General features: G+C 46.2%; 1 protein-coding gene across 6 annotated transcripts; it reads right to left on the bottom strand.

The window, feature by feature from the left end:
• Positions 1-1,224: 1,224 nt before the first annotated feature.
• Positions 1,225-25,236, bottom strand: peli1b (pellino E3 ubiquitin protein ligase 1b). 6 transcript variants are annotated; one of them, XM_063007010.1, is made up of 8 exons: positions 25,081-25,236; positions 24,904-24,979; positions 12,337-12,549; positions 10,471-10,600; positions 10,260-10,361; positions 9,753-9,950; positions 7,125-7,313; positions 1,225-4,492 (listed from the first exon to the last, which is right to left on the bottom strand). In XM_063007010.1, the coding sequence occupies exons 3-8, from the start codon at positions 12,414-12,416 to the stop codon at positions 3,920-3,922; spliced, it is 1,272 nt and encodes a 423-aa protein (XP_062863080.1). In that variant the 5' UTR covers positions 12,417-12,549; positions 24,904-24,979; positions 25,081-25,236; the 3' UTR covers positions 1,225-3,919. The 6 variants fall into 6 exon arrangements, with proteins under 6 accessions (XP_062863080.1, XP_062863079.1, XP_062863083.1 ...); XM_063007009.1 differs by having other exon boundaries at positions 24,904-25,236; XM_063007013.1 differs by lacking the exons at positions 24,904-24,979; positions 25,081-25,236 and adding an exon at positions 24,567-24,617.
• Between the last annotated feature and the right edge of the window lie 2,518 nt (positions 25,237-27,754).

Here is a 27,754-nt window from a genome sequence, read left to right as displayed (position 1 = left end):
CTCCTGCGCCTATCTTTCAAAGACAGCAGTTGGATGTAACGCTGAGCACGTGCACTCAGCTTCTTTGGACGACCAACGCGAGGTCTGTTCTGAGTGGACCCTGCTCTTTTAAAACGCTGGATGATCTTGGCCACTGTGCTGCAGCTCAGTTTCAGGGTGTTGGCCATCTTCATGTAGCCTTGGCCATCTTCATGTAGCGCAACAATTCGTCTTTTAAGATCCTCAGAGAGTTCTTTGCCATGAGGTGCCATGTTGGAACTTTCAGTGACCAGTATGAGAGAGTGTGAGAGCTGTACTACTAAATTAAACACACCTGCTCCCTATGCACACCTGAGACCTAGTAACACTAACAAATCACATGACATTTTGGAGGGAAAATGACAAGCAGTGCTCAATTTGGACATTTAGGGGTGTAGTCTCTTAGGGGTGTACTCACTTTTGTTGCCGGTGGTTTAGACATTAATGGCTGTATATTGAGTTATTTTGAGGGAAGAATAAATTTACACTGTTATATAAGCTGCACACAGACTACTTTTCATTGTGTCAAAGTGTCATTTTGTCAGTGTTGTCCCATAAAAAGATATACTTAAATATCTGCAGAAATGTGAGGGGTGTACTCACTGTTGTGATACACTGTATATATATGGAATCATTTGCTGTATTTGTTGTTTCCCTGGAGAGTAGAGACAATATGATGAATTAATTCTATCCTTATGGTGTCTTCCACAAAGACAAACCTCTATCCTGGATCTATCCCGGGCACAGGTCATCTCTAAATTTCTGCATTTAGCAGAAATTTATCTAAATGATTTGACAGGTATGATGATGATCTAAGACACATCCCGATTACATCCTTCAGTCATCAGATCTACATCCAGTCAAACACCTGAGTCAAACTGATGCTTTGGAAGAAAGGTGCTCCAGTATCAGAGGCGTGGAGACTCAAAATGTGCATTGAGGCTCTTCTGGTGTCTCAGTGGTGGTGGTGTATGTTTGTTGGGATACAAAGACATTCAGACACACAGACAGACAGACAGATTGATTACTAGACCGACAGGGTGTTTAGTTTTGGCTTGTGCTTAAAGACACGGTAACATGTTTGATACACCGAGTCCCAATTTAATAGCGGTTCGTTACGGATCTTAACTTCACTCAGGTTAGAACTTCTATTCTGGACGCAGCTCGTGTCTGAAGCCCTTGGTGTGTTGGTTTGAGCTGGAAGTCTTTGTGTGTGTGTGTGTGTGTGTGTGTGTGTGTGTGTGTGTGTGTGTGTGTGTGTGTGTGTGTGTGTGTGTGTGTGTGTGGTAGCTACATAAACACTGAGTACGCAAGGCCGGGAAAAAAACACATACAGAACCAAACCTTAAAATGACACACGGATACTTTACATGTGATTAACATTAACACTAGGTATAAATAAAAACGTTAGGTATTTTTAAGTTAGGCAGATCTGATTTACGTGGAAAATGTCCGTAAATTCAAAATCCTCTGTTTGCTCAGTGCAGCACCGGCGACATATCAAGCGTATCGTCCTTATACACTCTGGTCACTGAACTCAAGTAGATGATGAACCGTTAGCATATTAATAACCGAGAAACACTGTAATATATTACTGTATAAATCACTCAGCCCCCCCAATCCAGTCCGCACAGCACCAAACGATTATTGCGGCCGTTCAGACCAGTTCTGTTTTCATTTGTCTTTTTTTTTTTTTTGCATCGTCCAGGTTTTGCATGAAAATATAAATTGCTGTTTGTCTTCTGAATTAAGAAATATCACTTAGAAAAAGATCACTTAAAAAGCAGAAGGAATAAAAACAGTTCAAGTCTCGAGAGTCGGCAGGAAAGTATCAGAACTAGTACACCAGCACGGCGTGTTCGGGCCCGTCGTGATCATTTCCGCTCTCGTTTTAGCAGTAAGACTCCGAGGACGTGTCTACACTCCGATTCTTCAATTCTGGCTTGTTCTGGGTCGTTCATTATACTGCAGTAAGTCTGACACACCCTCACCCCCGTTCTGTACTGCAGGGCTTTCCAAACCCTAAATCACGACACTTAGTGCCAAGTTCACACTACACTACACCATCTATCACCAACTGGAATCACAGGCGAGCTTCTCTGCTCTCCCAAACTACGTTTTGTCATGAAAACAAACATGAGAAGTGACGAGGGGTTTAATGATACCACGTCCAAAAATGCACGTCACCAAGTAGCGAGCGATCGAAGTTTGGGCGCCGATGTGCAGCGTAAAATCAAAGAGGAAAAATAAGAACAGCATGGATTGTTCTGTAGTGAGTTGGAGGTTAATAAATATTTTTTGCAATGCAGCGTGGGTGTTTTGTAAAGAGCGATAAGGTCAGAAATACTGTAAAACGTGTGTGTGTGTGTGTTGATGTATTCTGATATAAACTTTATTACGTCCCCTCACCCTGTATCTTGCGTTCTCATTGGCTGTTCGACATAGCACTCAGTGCCAGTCGGGCAACTCAGATCCAGATATCTGACCAGCTAGAGATCTCTCTTCAGTGCCACTTGGATCGAGTTGTTGAGTAGTTCACACATAGCGATCGAGAGCCGAGTTTCGATCGCACAGCGAACGCTGAGTTCTAGTCTAGCACCGACCAAAAGGAATGGTCACTGAGAAAAATAATAAATATTAAATAAACTTGTACGTGAGCACCCCCTTGTGGAGGCTTTATGTTACATCCTGTGAGTCACAGTGGGACCAGATTGTACAGAGCAGAGAGAGGAAATTGGATTGTTTGTGTTGCCTGGGTCGTGTATGTAGGAAGGGTGTCTCACAGCTCCATGGTCCTGGGTACCTGAGTTCGAACCTCACTTAGTGATGCGCTCCGTGTGTCTACTGCACTTTTCCCCAGGTGTTTCTCCTCAAATTTCCCAAAAACATGCCAGCAGGTGGACTGGCTACTACGCCCTAGGCCCTGGGATAAGTAGGTAAATAAAAGTCTGTGTTCAAATTCTACATTCGGTATGTTTTACTTACACCGACCAGGCATAACATTATGACCGCTGAGAGGTGAAGTGAATAACACTGAGTATCTCTTCATCACGGCACCTGTTAGTGGGGGGGGGGGGGGGGGGGGGTATATTAGGCAGCAGGTGAACATTTTATCCTCAAAGTTGATGTTAGAAGCAGGAAAAATGGGCGAGCGTGAGGATCTGAGCGAGTCTGACAAGGGCCGAATTGTCAGAGGGGTCAGTATCTATCAGGAACAGTGGTAAACCGGCAACCAAAGGCTCACTGATGCACTTGGGTCGCTAAAATAATGCTGATTCTGATCAAACGGAGTCGGAATACACAGTGCATCGCAGTTGCAGGGCTGTGGAAGGTGGTCATAATGTTATGCCTGATCATTGTATGTGTGTCATATCAGTTTTTAATTCATTAATTCACGCAGCTGCTTCTTTCTGTGACTGAACGACTGGATCGGATCTGTTTGTGTGATGATTTTGGAACCTGAAAGATGTGACCAGGCACTGCAAGTGTGTCGAAGTGAAGCATAACAGTCTCAGCTCAGAAAAGAACCGTGATATGGGAACTGGCTACGCTTACGCTGGAAGAAATACAGAAGTATAATGATCTGTGACAGGCTTAGACTGGTGTACTGTTCTGATACACTGTTTAATATGGAAGTTTGGATTCTTGGACAGGACGATACAAAAAAGTGAGAGAGAAAAAGCCAAAGAGGACAAGGACGGGCATCAAGGCCTCCTGTTTGCATGGGGTCAGAGGTGGAGCTCATAAATATAAGGACGTGGATAGAGATGGCTCTAAAAAGGTTAGTCAGTGGGCTGCTGGGATATTTGAGCCTGATATGACACCACTGGGTCATATTTGTAAGATCAACAGGCCTGATGTGAAGAACCTGTAAAGAGTCCTGCCTAAAAAACCTCCAGGATCAGTCAACCGGCCCCTGGAAGATGAGGCGTATGTGGTTGTGGCCGGTACTGAGCTGCTGGGCGCAGAAGGGACAGGCGGCGTGGAAGGTGTGCGTCCCGTGCGGCAGCGGGATCTGGCTCCAGAACGCCGCCGTCTTCTCCGAGCACACGTGGCCGCACGGGCTGAAGGTGTGAGTGGGCGGGGCGGCGTCCACGTACAGGCCGGCCTCGCAGCCCAGCCAGAGCGGCACGTAGGGCCCGCGGGCCCGGCACATGGGGCACTCGCGCTCGGCCCCGCCCCCGGCCCCGGCCCGCTCGCCCCAGTCGTGGTAGCCGTGCACGTGTCCGCACTGCAGGTACGCCCACGGCTGCTTCTCGGCCACGGCGCCCTGGCAGCGCCGCATGCTGGGGAACGCCAGCGTGTTCAGGCCCACCGGGCACTGCGGGCGCGCCGCGTTCAGCTCCTGCCGCAGGGCCTCCAGGTGCTTGACGGTGGGGGCGCGCCGGAGGCCCTCGGCCGTGCGCCACAGCAGGGTGGCGCCGCACAGGTCGATGAGAGCGCCGTCCGACAGCTCCTGGGTTTCGCTCTCAACCTGAAAGAACGAAGCAGAAAATAAACGTGAGAAATTCAGACAGAAATCCACCACATTTATTCCTGTTTCAGGGTTATTTTAAATGCTATCTTGCAATAATTTATTATTATTATACTTTTTTGATGCGTGTGTGTGAAGCTCTGGCTGCTTTTTCACAAGTAATAATGTAATTCAACCAGCAGTTAAATATAATCATATTTAATATAATATTATACTTTTATATATATATATATATATATATATATATATATTTATTTATATATATTATATTTAATTTTTAATAATTATACATTATATACATTTTCAATATTTAATAATTAAACTATGATCATTAATAGAATATTTTATTTAAAAATGCAGTATTTATATTAACATTTTACATTTTGATTAATTTAATTAAATTATATTTAATATAATAATTTTAAATATAATATATGTATATATATATATATATATATATATATATATATATATGTATATATATTATTTTTTTAGCAATTATATATTCCATTTTTCCAATATTAAATTATTAAACTATAACCATTATTAGAACATTTTATTTAAAAATAACTTTCTGTAAACGTGTCCCGGCTGTAATAATGTAATTCATAATTCATCCAGCAGGGGGCAGTAAAGACCGACTCTGTGTATAAACGATCACTGCGTGATTCTGCACACTGGGGCTTAATGTTAATTAAAAACGTGTGAGAAAGCAGGCAAAGGTGTGTGTGTGTGTGTGTGTGTGTGTGTGTGTGTGTGTGTGTGTGTGTGTGTGTGTGTGTGTGTGTGTGTGTGTGTGTGTGTGTGTGTGTGTGTGTGTGTGTGTGTGTGTGTGTGTGTGTGTGTGTGTGTGTGTGTGTGTGTGTGTGTGTGTGTGTGTGTGTGTGTGTGTGTGTGTGTGTGTGTGTGTGTGTGTGTGTGTGTGTGTGTGTGTGTGTGTGTGTGTGTGTGTGTGTGTGTGTGTGTGTGTGTGTGTGTGTGTGTGTGTGTGTGTGTGTGTGTGTGTGTGTGTGTGTGTGTGTGTGTGTGTGTGTGTGTGTGTGTGTGTGTGTGTGAGAGAGAGAGAGAGAGAGAGAGAGAGAGAGAGAGAGAGAGTGTGTGTGTGTGTGTGTGTGTGTGTGTGTGTGTGTGTGTGTGTGTGTGTGTGTGAAAAACACCATCACACCTGAGCCACCTAATTAAAACAATTGGCGCTGACAAACATGCATATCAAGCACACACACATCACACACACACACACACACACACACACACACATCACACACACACATCACACACACATCACACACACATATCACACACACACGTCACACACACACGTCTATATGCGCATTACTAGCACACAGAAATAATCATCATAAATCACCGCCACCTCCAGCACACCCAAACATAAACGCATCGATCCCCTTTAACTGATGGATGGGGTGGAGGGAACTGACAAATTGCCACAGTCAGTAAGTGCATCCCAGATTAAGGTGGGCTGCTCGAGTATTTTTGTGCCTACATGTAACAGGCCTGGGTCTCCGGTCCAAAGAATTTCTGCAGCAGGTGGATTCTCGGTAGCATCAGTGTGTGTGTGTGTGTGTGTGTGTGTGTGTGTGATGTGTTCTGTATTCGGCCGAGTCGATGTGAGGTGGTGTAAATCAGTCCGAACGGCACCCGGAGCTCAGCGGCTGCATACAAAGATGCAATGAATCAGCAACCAGGCATCGTTTGGTCTCTGATCAAGTCGTGGTCGGTCTGATGTGCAGGGGGGCCGTTTGGGGTTTGGTGGGGACAGGATGTTGTGGACCGGGGGTTAAGCCAAATCGAAGAAAAGTTGAATCACTAGAAAGGTTGCCTATTAATGGCACTGAATTGGAGCTCGACCACGTCCACAATATGATCCACAAACCCAAGCGGCATCCTCGGTGCTCTACTACTCGTAGTGCGATTCATTTATTATTGCGGTATCGATTTGGAACACAGGAGTTCGTTCCTTATAGAACCTCTAACAGGTGGGATGAGTTTGGGCGGGGTGAGTTTTCTTCCGAAGCTCTAAATAAATCAAATAATCCTCCGATAACTTGACATTCGCACGGACAAAAGAGACGGGCGGGTTAGAGAGGACACCGAGCGGATCGGCTCCCGATCGTCTTACAGCGTCCTGTTACAGACCCGGAGAGGCCGAGTTAGAGACGGTCCAGTGTGTGTGTGTGTGTGTGTGTGTGTGTGTGTGTGTGTGTGCGCGGTTACTACAGTTACAGAGTCCTAAATAAACCAGACACACAGAGAACGTGCCAGAACAAAAGCAGTGATCATAAAGTCAAAACAAACTATTAAACGTGCTCTGGTTCATACACAGTCGAGTCACGTAATTATGACCACCAGCACGGACAGCAGCCAGACGGGCTGGGAGTGACTCGGTAAGGTCCTGGTAGGTCGTCACAGGTATCTGGAGCCATGCTGACTGCAGTGCATCCACCAGCTGCTGGAGTGGACCATCGAGGTGGTCACACGGACGCTCGATTGGGTTCAAGTCTGGGGAATTAGGGGACCAGGGTGGTACTTGTAATCGCTGTCTTAATTAATAGTGTGTCTGAATGACCCGACGTGTGTGTGTGTGTGTGTGTGTGTGTGTGTGTGTGTGTACCATTTTCCCGCGCTGCTGCGAGGAACGGGTCTCGCGGAGCGTGAAGACGTTGCCGCACACCGAGATCTCCCTCCACACGCCGGGTTTGGAGTCCTCGGTGAAGCCGTTGCGCGGGTGCATCACCAGCACGCCGTTCGTGGTCAGTCCGTCCATCTGTCCGTCCGGCGTCCGCCACTTCGCCGCCTTCTCCTAGACGATTCCGAAAACACGAAGGATCAGTACACACAGCTCTGCGTGAGCTTGTACACTACCTCGGAGAACCGTGATCAATCCAGGAGCTGGACGACCGCGCCCAGTTTGTACAGCACGCGAGTACATGGCCACCTGACTCTTAGCTTGTTGGACATTCTAATAGTTGGACGTTAATATCTGGGTGGACCCGTGTGACCTGTTGGACTCCAGAGCAAAGCAATGCCGTGGACTGTAGTCCATCTGTTTCTCTGCATGCTTTGTTAGCCCCCTTTCATGCTGTTCTTCAATGGTCAGGACCCCCACAGGACCCCCACAGAGCAGGTATTATTTAGGTGGTGGATCATTCTCAGCGCTGCAGTGACACTGACATGGTGGTGGTGTGTTAGTGTGTGTTGTGCTGGTATGAGTGGATCAGACACAGCAGCACTGATGGAGTTTTTAAACACCTCACTGTCACTGCTTGACTTAGTGCACCAACCAAAAATATCCAGCCAACAGCGCCCCGTGGGCAGCGTCCTGTGACCACTGATGAAGGTCTAGAAGACGACCGACTCAAACAGCAGCAATAGATGAGCGATCGTCTCTGACTTTACATCTACAAGGTGGACCGACTAGGTAGGACGTTAATATCTGGTTGGACCCGTGTGACCTGTTGGACTCCAGAGCAAAGCAGACAGATCGTTGAGTCGGGCCCTTAACCCTTTAATTCCGTGGTGCCATGGACCAGTCCGCACAGAAAGAATAAATATATTAATATAAAATAAACAGATTCTGTTTTAATATCATCTGCCACTGAGATTAAACTAAGTTACGGAGTAGACTGGACATAAGGAACACACTTCGGGTGTCACTGTCTCGTATCACCACTAGGTGGGAGTGTATCGTTGCAGCGAAAAATGCCACTGATTTTCCATCGTTGGTGACTAATATTGTTATGCACTTTGTGTTGTTTATTATTATTTTATTATTATTAAATCCTCCCTCCCCGCCGATCTGCGAAATTATTTATTCAGACTCGAAGTACGGCTTATTTAGACCATTAAAAGCTCAAGCAACGCCTTTGACCCTCGTTCCCTCCAGGCCTGGATTTACACACAAAAGCTTCTTTTCCTGTTTGTCCGACAGTCACGATCGAACCAGCGTGTGCTCACGCGCTCCTGAACTCAATCCGTCCGCCACAGAAGCAGCACCAGATCGGATCACGTCTGGAAAAAGCTGGCCTCCTGCACAGCGGGCACATGACGGGGCTCTTATCAGCTCGAGTTACAGCAGGGGCGGTAAACAGCGGTAAACACTCGGCGTATCCCGAGACGAGCGGATCGTGGATCCGGGCCATCAGCTGCTTATACGTGTTTGCACAATAATACAGAAGCTTTTAGAGGTCGAGCTAAACGCCACTGTTAATGCTCAGACCTGATTTAGTTGAATTAATTTTAGTTTGGGTTAGATCATCTTTGGTTTACCTGCTTTTTGAAGCGTATTGCGCAACACACATACACCGATCAGTACACTCACTGTCCATTTTACCAGCTCCACTTACCATATAGAAGCACTTTGTAGTTCTACAATTACTGACTGTAGTCCATCTGCTTCTCTGCATGCTTTTTTTAACCTGCTTTCACCCTGTTCTTCAATGGTCAGGACCCCCACAGGACCACCACAGAGCAGGTATTATTTGGGTGGTGGATGATTCTCAGCACTGCAGTAACACTGACATGGTGGTGGTGTGTTAGTGTGTGTTGTGCTGGTATGAGTGGATCAGACACAGCAGTGCTGCTGGACTTTTTAAACACCGTGTCCACTCACTGTCCACTCTATTAGACACTCCTATCTAGTCGGTCCACCTTGTAGATGTAAAGTCAGAGACGATCGCTCATCTATTGCTGCTGTTTGAGTCGGTCGTCTTCTAGACCTTCATCAGTGGGCACAGGATGCTGCCCACGGGGCGCTGTTGGATGGATATTTTTGGTTGGTGGACTATTCTCAGTCCAGCAGTGAGAAGTGAGGTGTTTAAAAACTCCAGCAGCGCTGCTGTGTCTGATCCACTCATACCAGCACAACACACACTAACACACCAGTGTCACTGCAGTGCTGAGAATCATCCACCACCTAAATAATACCTGCTCTGTGGTGGTCCTGACCATTGAAGAACAGGGTGAAAGCAGGTTACAAAAGCATGTAGAGAAACAGATGGACTACAGTCAGTAATTGTAGAACTACAAAGTGCTTCTATGTGGTAAGTGGAGCTGATAAAATGGACAGTGAGTGTAGAAACAAGGAGGTGGTTTTAATGTTATGCCTAATCAGTGTATATAATAGTAATAATAATAATATTAATAATAGGTCTAGTGTGTAGTCCGGGGTGTTGGTGGTATTAACGTTGTAGTGTGGTGTTCAGTAATGTAACTGAGATGGGACGTTTTTCCCCCCTCTCACCCCAAGGAAGATGTTCTTGGACGAGTCGAAGCCGGCGGCGTAGATGCGGACCGTGTAGGGTGGGGTCCGCTGGCATATGATGCGGCAGGCGAAGCGTGAGATGGTGCTCTGCACGGACTGGGTCTCCGAATTGCTCTGACCACCCGGGATCGTGTCCGTCACCACGAAGTCTATCGGACTCTCGGTGGAGCGGCCGATCTGATGAGAGAAAGAAGTATAGTAAGGAAAACATACGTATATTTACGTAAATATATATAATATCACCCAGCTGTATCTCCTCTACTGCTGTCGACCAGGACCCTGACCAGGTAGGGCCGTATTTATCCCACCCACCCCTTCACACATGGATCAGTATCGTGTACAGGGTCACGCACTGCTCTCCATTATTCACAGCCTCTGTGCGGTGCCTCTACCAGCCAGCAGAGGCCGCAATTGCTGCAGTAATAAGGAATCCTTCGGCCCTCCCACCCTCAGACAGTAGCTGTAGCTGGTTTGTGGGGTCAGTACCTGGAACATGTCTGTATTGCTGTCGTGTGTGTACTCCACCACCACCGTCTGAGCTCGGGACAGAGTGTATGAGATACTGTGCTGGTCCTTGTTACTTATGGCCTACAGACAGAAAAACAGAACCCATAATGTTACAGAAGAATCAGCTGCATATCCGTAGCTGTGTGTGTGTGTGTGTGTGTGTGTGTGTGTGTGTGTGTGTGTTTCGTACCTTGGCTGCTTGCGGCGAGCAGGCTACGTGCATAGTGCTGGGTTTGACTCCGTTCGCTTTGGGTCGCTTGAAAAGAGCGAAGCGGCTCTTCCGCCGGCCCCGGTCTCCGTTCGGAAGAGAGCCATTGTACCTTCAAGGAAACACACAGATGTAAACAAGAAATAATTTTCTTTACAAAATAAAGGGACGTGAGCAAAAATGAATTTTTTAAAATTTGTTAAGACTTAAATACTTATTTTATTTACTTAATTAAAGAAGGGGGTGCGTGGGTGCATCGGGAATAGAAACTGCTGGAATCTGCTGTGGCGAACCCCAGATATTAGTAGCAGCCAGGAAAGGTTTAGAACACATTATATGGCCGAAAGAATGTGGACACCTATGCACCAAGAGCTTGTTGTTTACAAACCACAGTCCCAAACCACTATGTCAGAATTTAGACTACATCAGACCCCGCTGTTAAGGAAAGATTTTGGAGTGTGACTATTTAATCGAAATAGCATTCGTGAGGTCAGGCACCGATGAATGGGAAAGCCTAACTTCCAACCAATCAACCTTCCAGTTTACACTCAACGTGGTTTAATAAGGCGAGGGTCAGGGCCTTCCCCAAACTGGTTACCACAATGTTAGGAGCACAATTATTTTTATATACTGTTTTTTTTTTAGACCTACAGGACACTGCATGATGTTTTTGTATCTGAATTTGAACCGTGTTAAAGAAAAGCCGAGCGTCTCCACCAGCCTGCAGAGACTGGAATCAATGGAAACCACTAACGGTGCAGCGTAATAAATCCCTCCTGAGGGTGAGAGACTGATCACCGGGTTCACACATTAAAACGCTTTCACAACCCACCTCGCTCTGTTAACAGAGATCTCTGCACACGTGGCCCAGCAACACCGACATCTAGAGAAGAAACGGCTTTTGTCTAGACAAGATCTCCAACTTCCCCGTGAGCTCTGACCACACATGCTGTGTGTGTGTGTGTGTGTGTGTGTGTGTGTGTGTGTGTGTGTGTATACAAAAGATCAGTTCTTCTGCTTTACTTGGTTTCGATTGACACTCACTTCTGAGCTTCTGATAGACAGACTCCGAATCGTAATCAATACCTCCTTTCAGCACAACCTTCCTCTAAATCAATGTGTCGGAAGTAAAAGCTCTCGGAGGGAACGCCCGGCCTCTCTGGAACGGAGCAGCTTGACGCGAGTAATAAACGACGGCTGACGTAATGCGGTGAGGAACTAAAGCACCTGGAGATGATTAGCTTTCAATAACAGTACGCTGTTCGCATGCCAAATCTCACACCTTCATGCATGGGTCAGCGGTGCTATCGGCCAGCTCTCTCACTCTCATTGTCTAAACCGCTTATCCAATTAGGGTCGGGGGGGCTATCCCAGCTTTTCAATGGGCGCAAGGCACACAGTTACACCCTGGACGGGGCGTCAGTCCATCGCAGGGCAGACACACACACACACCCGTTCTCCTATAGGGCAACTCGGTGTGTCCAATTAACCTGACTGCATGTTTCTGGACTGTGGGAGGAAACCGGAGCTCCCGGAGGAAACCCACGCAGACACGGGGAGAACATGCAAACTCCACACAGAAATGACCCGGACCGCCCCGCCTAGGGATCGAACCCAGGACCTTCTTGCTTCTTGCCGATATTGATTTCTATCTTTTTGTTTAGATGTTTTACGCCGTGGTTATATTCACAGAAGGACAAACACAGTCATGGATGATTTCATCTCCAGTTAAATCTGACTGCACTCCCACTGTCTGGGAGGAAACCGGAGCGCCCGGTGGAAAAACCGCAGTCGAAGCAATTCAGTTTCAACGAGGAGAGGCGAGAGGTTCTAGATCGGCGTGCTTACCCGAGTACGATCAGCTCTCCGTATTTGATTGGCACTTTGGTGGAGGAGGTGGAGATGTTCTCCTGCTCGGGGGAAAACATGGGCACGGCGTGGAGGCGTGCGTTTCGCTGGTGTGCGCGTGTGCTCTGGTTTACGCGACCGCGCGGCCGATCTCAGCTCCGTCTCGGCTCCATCAGGATGGCGATCGACGGCTGCAGAAGCACTGCATGAACCCTACAGAGGAGAAAAACAGAATAATAAAACGTTAAGTGTGATTCTACAGCTGTGGTTATACCGTGCACGCTGCCTGACTGAAGTGAATGTCATGAATGTAACCTCGGATTCACAAAACCTGTAGGGGGACAAATCAGCATTTAAAGGCCTGTTGAATGAGGCGTGTGCCAGCCTGCAACCCTGCTCGGCGCCGATAGTGCATTAGGATGGTGTTTACATGCCATTTCTCACGTTTTTGTATGAGATTTGCACCAAACATGGTATGCACCAGTTGCAAAATACACACCTAAGTATATTTCGAGAAAATTACATGAATATCAGGTTAGCCTGAGGACATACGGGAAATGCCGGACACCGATACATCTCAGTGCATCGTTTTCCCTCCGGATGTTTAGAACATTAGAAAATAATCAATAATTGGCTAAAATGTGATCCTATCCTCCTCGATCCCAAAAGCGGAGAGCCGGCTTTTAACACTGGACAGTGTTTACTCAGAAATCTCAAGCTTCGAAAAAGAGGCACGACTGGGCGCGCCTGAGGATGCTAGGGGTCAGATGGGTTCCTTACTTGCTGCTGCGATCGCGTCCTGCGCCTGCGTGTCTTGAGGGTGTCGGGAGAGGGAGCGTGTGACCGGTCAGAAGGTCTACGGCGGTGGAGGACCCGAGATGTTCAGTATGTTAATAGAATACTGGGCACTCAGGTGGCGCAGTAGTAAAAGATCTTCAGCTCATGGGTTGGAATCACAGCTCTGCTATCAGCCGGGCGGGCGCCTGCACGAACACACGATCAACTGTGTGTCTCCGTGTGCGATACTTTGGTCTGTGAGACCCCACCCCTGGTAGGTGAAAATTAGCGATCAGCTGCGTATGACAGAGAAGGCGTGTCTTCCCATCTACCCTGGAATATTTCCGGTTCCCACTCGCATTTAAGCTAAAATTCCTGGAGTGTCCAGATTTATTTATTTATTTATTTACTTATTTGCTGACACAGTGCTTATAGTCACAGCAGGAATGGCAGGTCATTCTCCTTTAGACCAGTTTTTTTCCATGTGTCCAGATTATTATAATATGAAACTACAGACGTCATACTGAAGCGCTTTGTCACCCCGAATACGCCTCATTACTCTAACATAACTCTGTCCATCTCATCTCCTCTGTGTTACCGTCAGCATCATTTACGTGTTTGTTTCTTTCTTTAATAAATTTAAACGTATATAATCATGTGATAGTTAGTAAGGTTAGGTACTGTTTAACAACCCGTCCTGACAGAGCGTGTGGTTCCACACAGCCGGCGAGAAGAACAGCGCATCTTTGTTCAGGCGGTTAAACAAATGTATGCACACGCTGCTTTCTGCAGTCTGAATAAAGACCGCCAGTGTTTACTGTTGCTGGGAAGAAATGAAGAGGAAGAACGGAAGAAGAAACTAAAGTGCCAGTGTGTATAAGTCAGGTTTAAAAGATGTTTTGCAACTTATGAGGTTCAAATTGGTGAACACTGAAGGACTCGATGTCCAAAATCGGTGTTGTGGAATGATCAGGACTCCACCCAACCGTTACAATAGTGATCAGGGTTCAGCAAGGACACCACACACACACACACACACACACACTTTAGTATCCGAGCAGGGAGGCTCAGTCGTTCCCCAGCTGTTCCCGTCCTCATCACGTGCACGTGCTTCCAAAATGTTGGCAGAAACAAGAACCAAAACCAAACCTTCTTATCTCCTCCTATTTATTTTCCTGGTCTGATGCCGATTTACTCTCGTTCCTGTACTAATCAGCCAAAAGTATGTGGACACCCTGTGCTTAGATCTTTCAGTCAGCCATCCCATCCGTCCCCATTGCTAAAAGGTGCATAAAAACAATCGCATATGTGATGTAAATTAATTTAATGAGCTCAGCTTTGCTCAGAGTCCTGAACTCAACCTCATCCAACAGCGTTATGGTTCCATGTGAGCCAGGCCTCCTTATCTAACCTTACAGACGCTCTGTCGACTTAATGGGCACAAATTCCCACAGACATGTGCCAAAGTTTTCAGAAAAAGTCTTTCCACTCTTCTTAATAAGATTTCTCTTTAAGTGTGTCTGTGGGAACTTGTCTCCATGGAGTCAAAAGAGCATTTGCTAGGTTGAGACTGGAACCAGGTTTTCGGACAGACCTTATATAACCAATAGTATGTAGACCGCTGACCATGAGCTAGTTGGCTTTTGTAACATTACAGCCACACCAGTTTAACCAGTGAAACCTGGATTTCTGTTTGAATGAACGTGACTGTCGACCGCTGACATCTAAACGGATCTTTATTCCATGACTTATAACCAAGGTGTAAAACATGACGTTAAAATCATAATAAACAAATAAATAAAGTCGATGTTTTTACAACTGTCCAGATACTTGAAGGCGTCGCCTGTTGGATGATAAATTAGAACTTGGACCATATTAGTCAGACACAAACTAATGTAGAAAGAAACCACTCCAGTTTCATCAGAATGTTAAAAAGATCGAGAGTCTTTCATTTCAGGGGAAGTTTGGGGATTTCGAGGGAAAATTTACTCCACAAATACAAAATCGAGACTGAAAGTTGGTCAGGTGGGGCATAAGAGGCTGGGTTTGATGCCCCGGCTGAGTGGTCAATGTCCTTCCTGTGTGGTGTGTGTGTGTGTGTCCTGTGATGGACTGGCGACCTGTCTTTGTGTTGCCTTCCTTTCAGACCCACCTGAAGGATAAAGTGACGGTATTTATTTATTTGGGTTTTAACGCCATGTTTAACACATATGTGACATTTAATGGCAAAATAGGTCTTATGTTTCAATGTTTTTATGGCTGCAAGGTAAAATAAAACTGTTCTTGTGTTGTCCTGTGTAAGAGTTGTAATACTTGTGTACTTGTCTTTTCTTGTGTGTTTGATAAATCGGTAGTGAAACAGACATTGAATGAATAAATGAATGCAAGTTGCTCCCACAGTCCTTGAAGACTGAACTGGACCTCAGAGACGCCACATGTGAATTACGGCGGCTCCTCATCACAGGTACAGCGCTTTATTCAGTCTTCACTCATGAAACTAGTCTACATAAACGACTCGAGGCGTCTGGGAGCAATCAAGCCCCTTTCAGACAAGAGAAACGTGGCTTTGTGCGCCCCGAACATCAAGCACAAACGTGTCCCTGTGTTCCCTGTGGCTGGCAGCGAGAGCACAAGCGCTTCGCTGTGTGTTCGCGTTCAGCCTCGCAGTCCGAAGCTCCCACGCGGGATTCCAAAGCAGCCCAGACGCAGTCGGGGGATAAGGGTCCGTTTAGACGTCAGTGAGCGACTGGAGCATGTAAACAGCCACGTTCATTCAAACAGATATCCAGGTTTATTTTATATATATATACATATATATATTTTTTTTCCTCCCATTTAGCGCGTCCAATCGCCCGATTGCATCACGCTTCCTCTCCACCAATGCCAATCCCCGCTCTGATTGAGGAGAACGAAGCTAACCCACGCCCCCTCCGACACGTGGGCAGCAGCCGTATGCATCTTGTCACCTACACTTTGATGAGTGCAATGCGAATCAGCACTGTGTACAGAGAGACACACCCTGACAGCACTCTTTTCCCATCTTTGTGCAGGCACCATCAATCAGCCAGCAGAGGTCGTAATTGCATTAGTTATGAGAGAGAGAGACCCCATCCGGCTTAATCCCGCCCATATCTGAACAACAGGCCAATCATTGTTCATGTAGCTTCTCAGCCTTAGCCGGCAGGCAGACCTGAGACTCGATACGATGTATTCGAGATCCCAGCTCTGGTTGTACTGTTACAAAAGCCGACAAGCTCATGGTGAGCGGTCTACAGCGGTCTCGTGATCTCTCTAAATAGACGCATTTAACGTCATCCTACGCTCCCGAGAAGAGGGCGTGTCTAGATTCTTAGATCCCTAAAATGCTCCTACTGAGGCGCCTTAATTCTGAGTGATAATCTGACTGAATAACGATGGAGTGTCCAACGCCTACTCAGCGCTGAGGGCAATCCCAGCATCCCAGCACTCACAAAAAAACTACGAATAAATCCGGAGCAACCAACGGAGTTCTTTTCAAACGTTAATAAATGATTTTTATTAATTAGGTCGTCTTCGTAATGTCAAGTTTGTTTGAAGATCTGAAGAAAACAGGCAGGGGGGCCAAAACGTTTTCCCACAAATCGTAACTCGTTGCGGCGACACTTATCAGCCCGACGATCTATGAACAGTGAGTCAAAACAAAACCAAACCGACGCTCTTTATCAAAGTGAAAAAAAGAACAAAAAGAAAGAAGAAAGGAGATAAAGGCTTTGAAGTTGCAGGAAGCGTGAGGTGGTTTCTTTCATGCTGTTTTGACCCTAATCTGACACAGATACAGCCCTAAAAACAGGCATGTACTGGAATCATGGGTGGGCGTGGAACATTTAGGGTCCCGTCTGCAGTTCCTAGCGGTTCACTGATGAACAACTGCAGAAAAATAATATAATAATGAGCAGATGTGTTTGGCTTTTTCCTGTCAACACACTGCCAACCACCTGAGCTAAGGTAAACCGCCTACATTCAAACAGTAAAGAGAAAAATGCAAAAACATCAAATAATCAGAAGCAGAGTGAAAGGTCACCAATCGGTGACATAAGTAAAAAAAAAAACAGCAAGCACACACACACACACACACACACGTCAGTCATGTGTTGGCACTTCAGTCGCAGGCTCACCACAGGTGTTGAGGAAACAAGAAAAGAGAAAGTGTGTTCGCACATCTGCGCACACACACACACACACACACACACACACACACACACACACACACACACACACACACACCACAGCTCTCCGAAAATGCAAAGACACGACAGCACGCGGAGCATCAACAACGACAAAAAACTACCTCATACACACCCATCCATCACCGTCCGATCAGTAGCAACAGAAACAGCACCGGCGACACGGCGAGCGGCTTCTGGTTCTGCCTCGGGAAAGGAAAGACAATACAGAGCCGTAACGACACGCAGGGAAAAGTTCTCTTTATGAGAAGAGGGGCGAGAGAGGCGAACAGCTGCCGTCCTCAAAACGCTAGAACTCTGCAGGGAGAGCGAATACGAGCTGCGCCCAAATTTAATCCGGGGTTTCTCAAACGTTCTGCCGACACAGGCGCGAAACAAACCCGTTCTCCTTTTTTATTACACACACGAGGGATCTTCAGAAAGTTTACACTCTTTACACTTTGTTGTTGTTTATGCATTTTTTCCCTTTTTCTCCCGATTTAGCGCGTCCAATTGCCCAATTGCGTCATGCTTCCCTCCACCAATGCCGACCTCCGCTCTGGTTGAGGAGAACGAAGCTTACCCATGCCCCCTCCGCCACGTGGGTAGCAGGCTGTATGCATTTTTCCACCTGCACTTTTGACGAGTGCGCATACAAATCAGCACTGTGTACGGAGAGACGCACCCTGCTCAATGCACTTTTCGTCGTAGGTCGTAATTGCATTAGTTATGATAGAGACCCTATCCGGCTTAGTCCCGCCCCTATGAACAACAGGCCAATCGTTGTTCATGTGGCCGCTCAGCCAAGCCGGCTGGCAGAACTGAGACTCGATACGGTGTATTCCAGATCCCAACTCTGGTGTTCAGCGTGTGTTTTACCGCGGTGTGCACTTTTATACTTTGATTGGAAGCGGTGAGAATGGGACGGGAGGAGGAGTAATCGGTCGTGTCTGAGAGACCAAGAGACGCTCATAGACGTCATCTAACTCCATCTGATTTCCACCTTTTTGGATACTCAAAGAAGCTTTAAGGGGAAGAAGATTTTCATGTGATGATGATGATGTGAGAGCAGCGGCGCATCAGTGGCTACGCGCTCAACCCAAAACATTTTTTACTGATGGCATTAAAATGGTACGATGCTGGAAAAAGTTTTGTGTGTTTGAAATCCATAATAAATAGAGTTTTAAAAAAGTGAGGAAACATTTTGAAGAACCCTCGTACCCTCATGGCTCCTTAAGTGAAATGAAAGAAGCATCTACACTTGCAAGTTTTTAATATCAAACACAGTCTTTGGACTTGTGGGAGGAAACTCCACACGGAAAGGACCCGGACTGCTCCACCTGGGAATCGAACCCGGGACCATCTTGCTGTGAGGTGACAGTGCTACCCACCGCCCTTAAACGTTCACAGCAAGTCAGAATCGAGCAAGTCGGTAAAACGAGCGCACAGAGGGCGCTCGAGGGACGCAGCTGCAATTACGACCTCTAGTGGCTGATCGATGGCAACTGCACTGCGGTGGGGAATAATGGGGATCAATACGTGACTGTGCACGATACAGATCCCCATATGAACTCGCTCTATGCAGGTGAAAAGAAGCGGTCGGTACTGCACACGTGTGTTAGTGTGTTGTGTGTGTAGTTCCTCCTCGATCAAGGGTGGAGGTCTGCAGCAGATCGATTTACGATTGGGGGATACGTCTAGATACTAGATACGTCTACATTGGGAGGAAATAAAACAAGCACTTGCGTCTTACCAAGCCCTTGATAATTTGTAGTACACTTTCTAGATCAATTTGGGACACAGCCTTCGTGTGCTGCCCAGCAAATCTACACAAGTGACTTTCTTTACTCTTTACTGTGCCAACATGACCGCACTGTAGAGACGACTTTTGTAGAAGAAGCAGTGAACTCAGGGCATCTATTTTTCACAACGGAAAGTGACACCGCTAGCTCGGCTCATGTTCGTTTAACGGTACCGGAGAGGCACCTTCTGCTCGGTGTGGATGAGAAAGCGAATATCTATACGCTCCTGGAAGCTTTTCAGTGGACAGGAGAAGGCAAATATGTGAATCGTCTGACCGGTCACGCTGTTCCAGTCATTTCCAGTCCGGTTATGAAAGCCGAATGTGTAGGTGTTAACAAAGCTTTCCTTTCTGCTCTGTTAAAGAACAAGGCGCTGATGTTGGTGCAATGAAACAAAGATCTGTCTGTATTATTGTATGACTAAAGTTACGCAATATTTATTTCACTTCCATCAAGTGTTTTATCCTGGTCAGGGTCACGGCAGGTCTGGTTCCACCGAGAAGGGCAGGTAGTTACTGGTTACACAAGATTCATCAGTTCATGTTTAATATCAAACACATTCATCTAATTCATCTCACTCGCACGTCTTTGTACAGTGAGAGGAAACCGGAGCTCCCGGAGGAAACTGGGAATCAAACCTGGGACCTTCTTGCTGTGAGACACCATGCCGCCCCAACTGAGGATTAAGAACCTTGCTCAGGGGTCCAACAGTGGCAGCGTGGTATTCACTCACTGTCTCCAGTTAGCCTGACTGCACTGCCTTTGGACTGTGTGAGGGAGAACGTGCAAACTCCACACCACTCCGCCTGGGAATCGAACCCAAGACTTTCGTGCTGTGATGCCAAAACTGGAAAGCCACTGGAAAACAAGGCAGGCGGAAATACCCTGCATTCATCTCAGGGCTTCGGCCGATAGCGCAGCCGAGATTCGAACCCGGACCCCAGAGGTTCACAGTTCATCTTTGATTCTGGTCAGATGAGCAACGGTCATATCCAAAACCTAATAGGGAGGAGCTGGCAGGTTGCAAATCCTTGCCAATGCCACAGCGCCCCCTGCAGTGAGGTGGCTGCACGAGCAGTTGAGGAATACAGAGAGAACAGCATGATCCTCCCTATGTGTTAGGTAGCTGACTTTAAATCTGCTTACGTTCTCTATGCCAGGCAATCTGGTCCCACTGTGGTTTACAAGATGTATTGTAAAGCCTCCTCAAGGGGGCGTTCGTGTACAAGTCTATTTTGTGTTCACGTGCCTGTTGAAATTTGTTTCTTTAATTATTATTATCATCATGTGCAACCAATTTTTTGGCTTGGGACCCACCCGAGGGTCATTTGAAAAACCCCGATTTATGCTTGTGTTCATTTTCATAGTTCCCATCTTCTCGTTCCTTCTATTCTGTGCCTGTTTTCTTATCCGTTGTACCTTCTTTCGGCCTGTTCCTATCTGCTCCCGTCCCTGCGTTCACTTCACTACCCTCTCAAGTCGTTGAACCCTGTCCTGAGACGTCCTTCTTGCTTGACCTCATCCTCCGACCCATATGTCCCGTCACCTTGTCCGTCTGCGCGCTTGCTCTTGTCTGTCGATGTTCGATATGAATAATTCAGACAGATCTGTTCGCGAGCCGGCCCACGGTGCGGCATTCAGACGGCGACGAGGTTAAAGGGGGGTTAGGGATGAAGTGGGGGTCGACAAAAGCGATTCAGATCATCGTGTCAAGCGCGGGACAAAAGCGCCATTCGCCGGGCCAGATGCCGTGCCTGGAGGCTCGATGTGCCTATGCAAATGGCCCGGAGACCTCGGATTCAGCCAGACAATGACCTCACACAGGCAGGCCCGAGCGCAATCCAAATAGTGATGAGCCAATCCGAAGAGCAGCCCGCAAACGACGTCAGTCTAATAATAATAATAATAATAATAATAAGCATTGTTGGAGTTAAGCGGCTGAGCAAAATGCAAATCTGAGCATTGAAAAGGAAATTTAACTATTGTAGAACTTAAAAGAAAAAATATTATTAATAAATGATACACTCATTTGTTTTATAAAGGCCGATTTCCTGCTAAAGTCCCAACAGTCACACAACAACAAACCAAATCATAATCAAAAGACAAAAAGACGGATGCACAAGGAATTTAGGAATCACTACAAAGTTCTGAATGTAAGCTGGTCCAGTCCAGGATGTTTTTCAGGCCTTGAGATTCTGTAACGAGCAGAAAGGAGCTCAGTTTGCTGACTGTACACTCGACGAAGGGCCGAAGTCAGCAGAGCATCACGTGGGATTAAGGCTACACAAGGAGCAGAGCAAGTTGCCACACTGGCGCTTTGCAGCAGTCACACTGGGGGCTAAACGTGGTGCACAGTGTCGAGAAGTCATCCAAAGCGAGCCTTTATACCCCCACTATGCCAACGCGACCGCCATCTGCGTTAAATTCACAAAAGCTGTAGCTAATCAGGCAAATTGTGCCTGGTACCACCTACTAATTGCAGTCTGCTCAAGGCTTGAAAAGCTGCAGTGAAACGGTAACAAAGGAAAACCGTAAAGCCCGAGGAGCGCTCCGGTTTAAAGAGGAAACACACAAGTAGAAATTGGTAATAAAGTCATTTTAAATGAAGACACCACACCAGTGCAAACAATGCACGTTTACTGATTTCACCCTGATTAGAACATTTACACAGAATAAACCCCGGCACAGAAATCACATAATCCTTTAAGAAGCGGTAAGATCAGGGTCACCAGACTAGACCTGGTTTTCTAATATGGCTGGGAATACGTGAAAACGACCAACTAATTGCTCTAACGGTAGGAAATAGAACAGAATGAGCATGTAATGAGCCGTACATTTTGCCATATTGTCCAACTCAAAGCATTGTTGGTATTGACAGCAGTTGTACATCAACCAACTTTAGTCTTAGACACATTATCAAGTACAGACTGATGACAAATTCAGAGAAAAACAATAAAAAATAAATTGAAATTTGACATGCTACCATTGTTCTGGGCATACCACAAGACTGCAATTTTGGATTAGGGTGGTTAGAGGAAAATATCTAAATGCCTTTGAAAGAAAGGAATGGCAAAAGATTCAGTCTTAAAATCTTTTAGGGGTTCAAGGAGCCAACGAGCAAAGTGATGTGATCTGACGAGTCATTTGTTTACAGTGGACTGTATGGATTGTACAATATGTCGGCGTACACCAACAGCACAGTACAGATTTTGGGCTCAATTAGAGGAGCGCGTCATCACTACCGTTGTGTTCAGAAAGAAAAGAGTCCACCCAAAACCCCAATACACAGGGAATCTATTGCCGAATGGAAAACAGAAGACTGGAGAGGAACGTCACTTGCCATTAAGCACCAAACCAAAGTGCGCTTAAACTAAATTCAGTGTTTTTTATGATTTATTTAGTGTTTCATTCTTTCCTCTGTATCATATTAATCAGATTAATCAGTCTGTCTTCTCAGGACCGAATATATACAGTCATCAAATTTAAGAAAAGTGATGTAATAAGACACGTTAGGTACCCTACAGCATATCACACCCGAAGAACGGAACCCTGAGATCAGTACCCGGCGCCGCACAGTCAGACAGTTCAGGTCTCTTCCAGGATGACGGATTGTTTGTTTGTTTATTAGGATTTTAACGTCGTGTTTTACACTTTGGTCACATTCATCACAGGAACGGTAGTTACTCATCACACAAGATTCATCAGTTCAAGTTTAACATCAGACACAGTCCTGGACGTCTTTGTACTGTGGGAGGAAACCGACACAGACACGGGGAGAACATGCAAACTCCACACAGAAAGGACCCGGACCGCTCCATCTGGACCTTCCTGCTGTGAGGCCACCCACCGAGCCGCCTTGCCGCCCATTTAACATCGACTGTATAAATAAATATGAATAAAATGTTTTCTACTGGTTTCTGGTGTGAAGACGAGTCGAGGTTTTGAGTACATGGAGACAAATTCCCACAGACACACTCTGAACTCTTCAAACCCAGATCGAACCCAGGACCTTCCTGCTGTGAGGCGACAGTGCCACCCACCAACCCGCCCAAACACCAAGTAAGGAAGGATGCATGAGAAGAATGCCTTTATCCAAAGCGACTTACAGTACAGTTACAGTATACAGTCTGAGCAATTGAGGGTTAAGGGCCTTGCTCAAGGGCCCAACAGCAGCAACCTGGCAGTGGTGAGACTTAAACCAGCGACCTTTTGCTACGGCTTGCCAAGTACAGTCAAGTACAGTTCAGTTCAGATACAAAAAGAACAAAATTGAAGAACCTGTATTCATTTTAATTCATTTAATACATGTAATTGGTCACGTCTTGTTTTTAAACATGTTGTGATGCATTAATTGTTTTATTTTGAAAGAGAAAAACACAATTTCATGTGGGGCGGCTCTGTCGCCTCACGGCAAGAGGGTCCTGGGTTCGATTCCCAGGTGGAGCGGTATGGGTCATTTCTGTGTGGAGTTTGCATGTTCTCCCCGTGACTGCGTGGGTTTCCTCACACAGTCCAAAGACGATCAGAGATACAAAATTGTCCATGACAAAACATGTGTTTGACATTAATCTTGTGAGCTGATGAATCTTGTGTAATATGTTATAGTACTAGTATAGTAATAGTATAGTTATAGTACTAATCATGGATTTCGGTCATGAATGTAGCTTTGATTACGGCACTGAAGCCTGTATGTATGTGTGTAGATTTGTATTTGTGTATAGTAATCACATCTGTATAGCATTTCTGCACTACTTGTCACTTTACATTGCTCTTTTTAAATTATATTGTTAATTTTTCTAATTTGTTTCTACACTTTACATTTAAAAACATTTCTATATATTTTTTTTTTTATAATATATATTTTGACTATTTGTAGTTTTTGTAATTACTGTGGCTGAGCAGTCACTAAAGCATTTCACTGCCAGTTGTACTGTGTATGTGACAAATAAACTTTGATTTGAAGCCGTTTTTGCCGGGTAGCCTCACTGACGAGGCTACAAGGCTACACAGCTGTTTAGTCCCAATCCCTTGAGTTCCCTTCACATTATGATGGAAATGCTCTTACTGTCACTATTAAACATCTCTCTGAGTTCTACTCCCATATGATTTCACCAAACGTTTAAGTGATCGCCGATCACCATCATTCAAGATTTCCTTCCTTCCTGGAAGATGATGCCCCCCCCCCAACTGTCCTTCCACTTTTTAATAATGCGCTGGACAGTTCTTAACCCGATTTTAGTCGTTTCAGCTTCTCCTTAGATGTTTTCTCTGCTTGATGCATGCCGATAATTTGACCCTCCTGAAACAGATGAACATCTTTTCCACGACCACAGGATGTGTCTGTCGACATGGCTGAGAAGCTACTCACTGCATCAGTTAGGGTTAAATAACTTGTTGCCAGCTGAAACACAATCACCCATGCAGTACTTATCCAACGGGAGGCTCTTACCTTATTATTTGCTTAGTTAAATCCAGGTGGTGACCTTTTTTTTTTTGGCCGGGCAGTGTACATTTCTCATGTGACAGGCTTGCATTAGGGCTCGTTTCAACTCCAAGCGAAAAAGAAAACCGAAAACCGTGATAAAATGTGGTGTATCGTTCAAACGGCTTCGATAACCGTGACATGTCACTATGGCAACATCGTCCACCTTCACGTCCTAACAATAAGCGCATTAATAAGTTGTAAACTTCAAAATAAATGACAACACAGCTCCTAAAAAGCACAATTCTCCTAAAAAATACACATTAAATATTAAATAGAAGAAACGAGCCAGGGTGCGACTTACGTGTCGGTTGGTGACGGTTATTCCAGCGGGTTCGGTTCGGGTACCGGTCCGTTAGCTTAGCCTTTAGCTCCAGCTGCTAGCAGAACAAAAACAATAAACCGCACGCGCGCACACACACACTTATATACACACACACACACACACATACAGTGCTAACACACACACACACACAGCTACCTGCTAACAAAGCCTGAATTATACACTAACACAGCCGGGTGATCCGTTTTAACCTGCTCATATTTATATCTAAATATATGAAGTATAAACGTGAGAGTCGCTGCGCTGTGTGTGTGTGTGTGAGAGAGAGAGTGTGTGTGGATATAAACAGAAGCTGCACTGTGTGTGTGTGCGTGTGCGTGCGTGCGTGTGCGTGTGTGTGTGTGTGTTGAACGGAAAAAGCCGCCGCGTCACTTTGCAATGCATTATGGGTAATGTAGTTCACCACAGGATCGCTGCTAGCTAATGTTTGCGCATGCACTCACTGTCCATTTTATCAGCTCCACTTACCATATAGAAGCACTTTGTAGTTCTACAATTACTGACTGTAGTCCATCTGTTTCTCTGCATGCTTTGTTAGCTCCTTTCACCCTGTTCTTCAGTGATCAGGACCCTCACAGGACCACCACAGAGCAGGTATTATTTAGGTGGTGGATCATTCTCAGCACTGCAGTGACAATCAGACAGGATCAGACACTGGAGTTTTTAAACACCTCACTGTCACTGCTGGACTGAGAATAGTCCACCAACCAAAAACATCCAGCCAACAGCGCCCCGTGGGCAGTATCATGACCGACTCAAACAGAAGCAATAGATGAGCGATCGTCTCTGACTTTACATCTACAAGGTGGACCGACTAGGTAGGAGTGTCTAATAGAGTGGACAGTGAGTGGACACAGTGTTTAAAAACTCCAGCAGAGCTGCTGTGTCTGATCCACTCATACCAGCACAACACACACTAACACACCACCACCATGTCAGTGTCACTGCAGTGCTGAGAATCATCCACCACCTAAATAATACCCGCTCTGTGGGGGTCCTGACCATTGAAGAACAGCATGTAGAGAAACAAATGGACTACAGTCAGTAATTGTAGAACTACAAAGTGCTTCTATATGGTAAGTGGAGCTGATAAAATGGACAGTGAGTGTAGAAACAAGGAGATGGTTTTAATGTTATGGCTGATCGGTGTATTTACATGTGCTCTACAACCTCACAAACATGCAGAAGGTGGATTGGCCAAAGCCTCACAATGGTTTGGCACCTCGTCCAGGATTAGGCGGGTTAAAGAAACCAGCTCTAGTGGGTAGAGCTTTAGGCTATCAATTGAAAGATTGAGAGTTCAAATCCGGACGGCACGGTGACTCGGTGGGTAGCACTGTCGCCTCACAGCAAGAAGGTCCTGGGTTCGATTCCCAGGTGGGGCGGTCCGGGTCCTTTCTGTGTGGAGTTTGCATGTTCTCCCCGTGTCTGTGTGGGTTTCCTCAGAGAGCTCCGGTTTCAGTCAGGTTAATTGGAGACACTGAATCATCCTATAGGTGAATGTGTGTGTGTGTGTGTGTGTGTGTGTGTGTGTGTGTGTGTGTGTGTCTGCCCTGCGATGGACTGGCGCCCCGTCCAGGGTGTTACTGTGTGCCTTGTGCCCATTGAAAAGCTGGTATAGGCTCCAGCACCCCCACCGCGACCCTAACTGGATAAGCGGTTAAGAAAGTGAGTAAGTTCGAATCTTAGCTCTGCCATGCAGCCACTGTTGGGCCCTTGAGCAAGGCCCTTAACTCTCTCAGCTCCAGGGGTGCCGTAAATTGGCTGACCCCAAGAATTTTGTTGTGCTGTATATATGACAAACAAAGGCATTCTATTCTATGTGAGAATGACATCACATTTAAACGTACTTTGACTTTCATTCCAGACTCTAAAAAAAGGAAAGAAAAGCAGAAAAGAAACGTTTTCATTCTCCTTCTGTGCGCTAAAGACCCCACAGCGCTCCATCAGGTGCTGCGAGGCGAGGCCCGCGTTTCAGGACGAGATTAAACCAAAAAACGCAGCGACAGCCGTGCTGAACACCGGGCCGCGAGGTTCAGAAGAGGTCAGAACGAGAGACGGAGGAATACATTCGAGAGAGTAAGATCAGGGAGGAGGACCGGTTTGATGCGATTATGCAATCGAATCCTGTGGTTAGCAGTTCAGATCCCAGTCGTGGGGCGTTTGGGACGCAGCCATGCGCTGTGTTCAGTAACAGTAACCGTGTACACAGACGTGTTTACCGAGTGTTTGTTATAGTGCGAGGTTGGACGACCTGAAAAAAATGGAGACGTCGCATTCCACAGGTACTTCAGTTACAGAACTGTCGCCTCACAGCTAGAAGGTCCTGGGTTCGATTCCCAGGTGGAGCGGTCCGGGTCTTTTCTGTGTGGAGTTTGCATGTTCTCCCTGTGTCTGTGTGGGTTTCCTACCACAGTCCTAAGACATGTAGTCAGGTTAATTGGAGCTACTACTAATTGCCCTAAGTGTGTGTGTGTGTGTCTTGTACCGAAGTGTTTCCTACCTTTCGCCCAGTGAACTGCACCCACCGTGACCCTGACCAGGATAAAGCAGTGGTAAAAAAGACAAATGGATGAATTACAGATGTCCTATTAGACCCTACACTGTGTGTGTGTGGGACAACAGTAGGTCAGTGGTTAAGGTACAGGTCTAGTAATCAGAAGGTTACAGGTTCAAGCTTCACTACTGCCAGGTTGCCACTGTTGGGCCCCTGAGCAAGGCCCTTAACCCTCAATTGCTCAAACTGTATTCGGTCAGAATTGTAAGTCACTTTGGATAAACTGACAGAATGCTAAATGCAAATCTAAATGTA

Source organism: Trichomycterus rosablanca, chromosome 13 (assembly GCF_030014385.1).
Source record: "Trichomycterus rosablanca isolate fTriRos1 chromosome 13, fTriRos1.hap1, whole genome shotgun sequence".
In the NCBI taxonomy this organism is placed as follows: Eukaryota; Metazoa; Chordata; class Actinopteri; order Siluriformes; family Trichomycteridae; genus Trichomycterus; species Trichomycterus rosablanca.
Note: the sequence above shows the minus strand (reverse complement) of the source record. Positions and strands in the feature narration are given on the sequence as shown.